Source organism: Tachypleus tridentatus, chromosome 9, assembly GCF_004210375.1.
Source record: "Tachypleus tridentatus isolate NWPU-2018 chromosome 9, ASM421037v1, whole genome shotgun sequence".
Taxonomy (NCBI): Eukaryota; Metazoa; Arthropoda; class Merostomata; order Xiphosura; family Limulidae; genus Tachypleus; species Tachypleus tridentatus.
This window is the reverse complement of record NC_134833.1, coordinates 30,651,649-30,658,460: the sequence shown is the minus strand read 5'-3', so window position 1 is coordinate 30,658,460 and position 6,812 is coordinate 30,651,649. Positions and strand designations below refer to the sequence as shown.

The 6,812-nt window shown below is 35.8% G+C and overlaps 1 protein-coding gene across 2 annotated transcripts in view; it reads right to left on the bottom strand.

Moving 5' to 3' along the window:
- Nucleotides 1–698: 698 nt before the first annotated feature.
- The window catches only part of LOC143224971 (uncharacterized), a 29,600-nt gene continuing 23,486 nt past the window's right edge, over nucleotides 699–6,812 (bottom strand). For both annotated transcript variants that reach the window (XM_076453536.1, XM_076453537.1), the window contains exons 2-3: nucleotides 3,898–3,978; nucleotides 699–2,525 (exon numbers count right to left, since the gene is read on the bottom strand). In XM_076453536.1, the coding sequence (XP_076309651.1) occupies nucleotides 1,039–2,525; nucleotides 3,898–3,970 (1,560 nt within the window). In that variant the 5' untranslated portion in view covers nucleotides 3,971–3,978 and the 3' untranslated portion in view covers nucleotides 699–1,038. The remainder of the gene's footprint in view (nucleotides 2,526–3,897; nucleotides 3,979–6,812) is intronic.

Genomic DNA, 6,812 nt, shown 5'->3' with positions numbered 1-6,812 from the left:
TTCCCATTACATTTTTTTGTTTAATTACTGTATTTTCTTAAGCAAGTTTTTCATAGTTTAATCCTGTAATGTGATCAGATAACGTCTTAAAACCCATCGGAATCAAACTTGAACATCCAGGTGAATGCCATTTTGATTTTAACAAAACATTTTTGATATTACTTTAATTGGGTACAAATACTCCTATAAGAAACTTTAACAACGGAGTTATTTCAGTGTGACAATGAACCTGGGTGTTCTAAATTTGTTGTTAAAGTTGTATGGAAGTTTGCTAAGGTTCAACAAATTTATTTGAAAACAAAGTTCCTGTTTGTTACCCATTAATTGATACATGACCATTTTTTGAATAAAATATAATTTTCTGAAAGCGTTTGGGCTATTGTTTGTTTGTTTTTTCTTGGTGCTGAGCATTTCGTTTGCCGTAATACGAGTTAGGCCTTGTAATTTGTAAAACCACGGATTAGACTGTATAGTTTGTCACGCTACTGGTTAGTGCGTAACAAATTGAGTGGTAGGTAATGTTCTAAGTTCGCATGTTTTATAATTTCGTTTCCCACAATTAAAAAAAGAGAAAGAATACGGAACGGATGGTGTCTGTTGCGCATTTCATAATCCGTTTCTTTCGTGTTTCTGATTTTGTATTTTATTTCTGCATTAGAAAAATAGCCAGTAGTAAATAGAAGTAAAACAATATACAGTTTTATATAAAAAAAAAGTTACACTGCCTTTAATAAAAATCATTGCAAGTCTAGACGAACATCTAGACCGTAAGCTAATTACAACCATTCTAAACGATATGGTTAAAGACACACTAGGAATAATTGTCACATTGTTTTGTTATGGCATTGAGAGTTTAAGTTCTTACGTGCTAACGGAATAAGAACATAGCTGCATTTTTTAAACGAGTAACTGAAAACATACCTATAATCCATCACCATTGTGCACCGGAAACCTTAACATCTTTATAGTAGTCCCAACAGATTGCTTTCTAGGTTCTACAACCCGAACCACACAAGTCCCTAATATTATAGTGGATTTTTAATCAAACAGAAACTTAGAACTTGCAAGGATAGCGCGATTCAAAAGAAACGAGTTGGCTCTGTAAATCAGGGAGTTGGGTGGACTCTTACTGCAAACAAAATCATTAGGTCTTCTTCTACATAGAGCTATTTCCTCATCAAAAATATAGCCTTCCGGACAACGAAAAAGTAGACCGACGAGGCTAGATGCCATTTCTTCGCATCTGTAAAACCTTACGCAGTCAGATTCGAATGGGAAATTACCTGACGCGCGACAGTCATATAAACTCCCAACATCCACAATTACATTCCCTTGGGTTGTTGTTATCACTGACTCTGTTGTTGTATCTAAAGATGTAGTTGTTCCTTCAGTTTCTCCGTCGTCGGTACTGTTTTCTGAACTATCAACTGGTGGACAGATAATGTTTTCATTGCAGGGAGGAGAGTTATCGGGCCAGTTACAAATGCTTTCACGTTCGTCAAAGACAAGTCCATCTGGACAGTCAAACTCAAATATATTAAAATGTCCATCGTTTCCCCCCAAATCCACACATCTGTAAAATTTGTGGCAATCGTGTGGATTTCGAAAGAACCCTGCTTCTGGACAGAGAAAATTGTTTTCCTGGGATGATTTGCTACTTTCTTTGGATGAGTCAGGTGGCGCTTCTTTACCATTTGTTTTTTCTCCTGAAGACACAGAAGTTCCAGTTGTACCAAGGGTTTCGCTTTCAGTATCGTTTCCCGAAGATGATTCACTGGCCGGAGTAGAACTTACTGAAGTTGATTCGTCCTCAGGTGACACACCTTCTGAGAACGATCCACTTTCTGGTGTAGAATTTCCTGATTCCATTTCACTCCCAGATGTCGAACTTGTAGTTTGTGATCCTTTTGTTTGACAAAGAGGAGCTTGACTGGCCCAGTTGCAAACGCCATGACGTTCATCAAAAACAAGGTGATCTGGACAGTTAAACTCATATTTAATGAATATTTGACCTTGCTCTACACATCTATAAAATCGAGTGCAATCATTTGGATCACGGAAGAATCCATCTTTGTTGCATTCAGATGCATTGGTGGGCTTTTGTGAGGGTTCTGAAACTGATGTTTGGTCATACCCTGAAGATTCTGTAGTTGAAGTTTTATCATTTTTATTCCCTATCACAATTTCTGTTTGTTGACCATCACAAAGAGGTGCTTTATTTGGCCAGTTACAGCTTTCGATAGTTTCGTCAAAAACAAGATCATTCGGACAGTCAAACTTATAAATAGCAAAGGGTTCTCCAGTTTCTGTCAGGTTAACACACCTGTAAAATTTATGACAATTTTCTGGATGACGAAAAAACCCGGCCTCTGAACACCATATCTGTTCTGGTGTTTCAACATTACCAGTTTCTTGTAGTGATGATGATGAGCTATCATCTGATCCAGAAATCTCAGAACCAGGGGATATATTAGAACCTTCTGGAAAGTTGTACTTCAAACGTGGGCTCAGCTTCACAGGTCGAACTGGGGGAAAAAAAAAAGACAGCAAACAATTTTTTTTACCTGCAATCTCTCTGGATTCCATTATTATATAATACAATATTTTAATGACTAGCTGTCAGTAACGGGAATTTATATTAACTGGTTGTACTTGTATGTGTGTGTGTTTTCTTATAGCAAAGCCATATCGGGCAATCTGCTGGGCCCACCGAGGGAAATCGAACCCTTGAATTTAGCGGTATAAATCCGGAGACATACAGCTGTACTAGCGAGGGACGATTGTACTTGTAATCGAAAAATAAAACACTTGTGATTTATATTATAATTGTATGTAAACATATCCTGTTGGTATAATAATTATATCTACCATGCGGATTTCCAGAATATCAGTCTGCAAGCTCATCAACGAACACAACACATAGCTTGCTGAGATTAATCTAAAGAATTCATTTGTTTCTTTAGTTGCTTGAGCAGTATATACTTAAAAGGGTTAGCTTCTTCAATGTGTAAAGTGCCCTATGCAACAAATCTTTGCCAAGGTTCACTTATACTCATTACTGATTTAGAACTGCTGATTGGAGAGAAGGGAAGTCAATTAGCAGCACTTTCCGCCTAGTATGTGGCTGTAATAATGAAGTTGACTGTCACATTTTAAACAGACAAAAGCTGAAAGTTCGGAGCATGTTTAGCTTCACAAAACAACCCAAAGTTTGGACTTTTCGATCCGCAGTTCGTCGTGGTGATCACTAAGCCACGCCTATCTCTTCATATGATACATTTTGATAATAACATGAGTTAATTTTATTGAAAACCAAACAACTATATAAAGATGATGTTAACATTTCTGCCTCACCCCCTATACACAACAATACGTTCTCTGGTAAGTCTTAGGATTTACAACACTAAAATTCGGGGTTCGATTCCCCGCAGTAAACAGACCACATATGCGTGATTCGTGATGACGAGAAACCCACTCGAAATAAAAATGTATCTCAGGATGGCTGGTATGGGTATTAACACTTTTACTAATTAAGCAGAGAAACAACGTTTCGTTAACCCGAAGATGACCTAAGAGGGTCGAAACGTTGTTCTCTGCATTATTAGTGAAAGTGTTAATACCAATCCCAACAGTTCTGAGATCAAATATGACCCACTGTATAACTGTGCACTAAAACAATCCAAAAACAATAAACTATTTTTAAAAAATCAAGTCGTGAATAAAACGTAAGGATGTTAATTGAAGTTTTAAGTAAGAACTGTTTTTAAATTTTCTAACATAGCACAATTAGGATAATATTTTAATTTAGTTATGCTATTATAAGCTCAGTGAGAGTATTAGAATACCATTCGGATTACAATAATTGTTCATAATTAATATAATATAACAAGTTTGTACCTTCTGAGGCAGCAAAGAACCATAATGAGGAGCAGATAATTAACTGTAAACCTAATGTATTCCATTTTTCCATGGTTGTCACTAGAAAAGAAAAACAGAGATAACATGTTAAACTTTTTTTTTTTAAAAAAAGGAGTTCCAAAGTAACACAATTGTCTAAAGTCTTCACACTGTCTCGTGCAGAGTATTAGAAAGCCATACACATTTCAGAATTTTGGTGACAGATTGGAACGTTTAAATGCTTAATAAATACAAATTACTGATCCATTTGACAGTTTTTTTTATTGACACATACTTTCCCGCAACCATTTTTATTTCCTCTTGCGATCCCGACATACTGTTTAATACAGCATGAGTTAATTATTGTGTAGTATCATCTTCTTGCTGTATTCTTTAACTGTTTCCACCTTCGGGTATTCACATCACATCATAATGGAAGAAAATACAGTCCAGTAAAAAGCTGTCACTACTTTTGTTAGACATGACTCAGTGTTTAGCATGATCTGACAATCAGTCGTAGAATTTATGCGTTCCGGACTTTGGTGAATGCGCTGTTGTAGTGACCAGAAAAGAGTAGTCCAAGAATTAGGACGGTTATACGTAGATAACCTATCAAGTAATTTCATGTGGAAGTTTCACTTTTATGTTCGAGTTCTACTTTAACACATGACATTATCTGTGTGAACCTCCAAAAGTGTCACATGTTTCTTTTAAATAAATGTATTTTGAAACAGAGCATTATATATGCAAACTCCAAAACTGTTAGATACATGGATTTGTTTTTCAAATCAATGTAGTTAAACAAGTAACATTGTTCTGTGAAACTCCAAAACTGTTAGCTATTTGTTTTTCAAATCAATGTAGTTAAACACGTAACATTGTTCTGTGAAACTCCAAAACTGTTAGCTATTCGTTTTTCAAATTAATGTAGTTAAACACGTAACATTGTTCTGTGAAACTCCAAAACTGTTAGCTATTTGTTTTTCAAATCAATGTAGTTAAACACGTAACATTATCTGTGTGAAACTCCAAAGCTCTTGCATATTAATATTAAAGCTGTATCTGTGCGTTTGTTTTTTGAATTTCGCGCAAGCCGTCCCTAACTTAGCAGAGTAAGACTAGAGGGAAGGCAACTAGTCTTACTACTGGGCTACTCTTTTACCAACGAATAGTGAAATTGAGCGTTACATTATAACGCCCCCACGGCTGAAAGGGCGATCTTGTTTGGTGTGACAGGGATTTAACCCGTAGTTAAATTGAATTTCTAGATCTCCGGGTGTGTGCAATGAAAGACAGAAAAAAAAAGAAGATGGAAAAGACAGAAATGAAACTTAGTTGGACTAACCGCTAATATTAACACCAGTAGCCATTGTTATCAGCCACTGATACTGTTTTCACGCACGCGTGCGCAAGTTTGGGGAGAGTCTTTATATAGTTTTAGTTCTTATTTACAGAAGTTATTTTCACATAATTCTGTTGACGAACACTCAGTACATATTAGCCTAAAATTACTGTGTTTGTGTTGTTGTTGTTTTAACAGTTTTTCTCTAAACGATATAATTCTTGTACGTCCATGACTGTTGGCCATACAGGTCCTAAGAACATAAGCCACACACACGAAATTAAACAAAAGTGCCGACAATATTACAAATAAACTCACTAATTACTTATAATTAGTTTTCTCTTAGTTCTTTATATTGTGTGTGTTACAACAAGTAAAAACATAAAAGATCTCAATATGATTCAGTACGTAAACCTAACCAATAGAGAAAATTTAAAAAACGAATTTATTTAGTTTTAGGGTTAAGTGAGCATGGAAAGTGTTATGTGTTTGATTCATACTCTTCAATGAAAATCACTTCACAATTTATGCTAGAACTAAATCTAAACAAAAGAGTAGCACTACGAAAAAAAGATGAAGTCATTTCTGGACATGGCTAACACACTCTTAAATCGTTGTAGTTTAGGGTATGTGGTATCAACTTAAATCATTTAATATATATGTATATGTAATCAGACTCTTGGCCAATTACAATTTAACTGTATATTTGTGAATTATTTTAAAGTATATATTTCTCTTAAGTTTTTTTGTAAGAAGGGCGATACTACTATTGACTAAGCCTTCTTTCATTAAATACACCCTTGTGCAAATTAATTGAAACAAATGGTCATTTTACAATATTTTCAGCATGGCGACCGGTGTAGGCTCGCTTGACCCGCTGATTTCCTTTAACAGTCATTTTTTCACACAGACTGCGTCATTAGCTGTGTTTTACAGTACGGTCGATCTATTTTTGGGATATATGACGAAATTTTGAGGAATATTACATCATTCGAAATTACATTAGAAGGGCAAGGAGACCAGTCAAAAAACAACTTCTTACCAACTCAATGAAGTAAAAACGGTATCAATGGGGTTTGAAATACAAGAACTGGACGCAAGAACAATGAAGGAAGGTGTAATTCAGTGACGAGACTAATTTCTACGTACAGGGTCAAAGACGTCTGCATGCTCGCAGATCTCCAAGTGAGAAACTTCGAGAATCTCACATCAATCAGTTCGTAAAACATCCCTTGAAGAAGATGTTTTGGGGCTTTTTCAGCTACTATGGCGTCGGAGGCTTACATATTGTAGAAGGTATGATGTGAGGATCACAGTACATCGAAGTTTTACAGAGAAGAGTCGTTCCTGAATTGAAAAAGAGATTTCCAGATGGATCTGGTATTTTTCAGCAAGATCTGGCTCCGTGCCACACATCAAAATTTGTGAAGAAGTTTATGACTACAACGCGAATAAAGGTGCTGGACTGGCCTAGAAACTCTTTGGACTTAAATCCTATTAAAAATCTTTGGGCGATTTGTAAAGAAATACTTCAGGGAAAAGACTGTACTACGAAAGATACGCTAATTGAGGC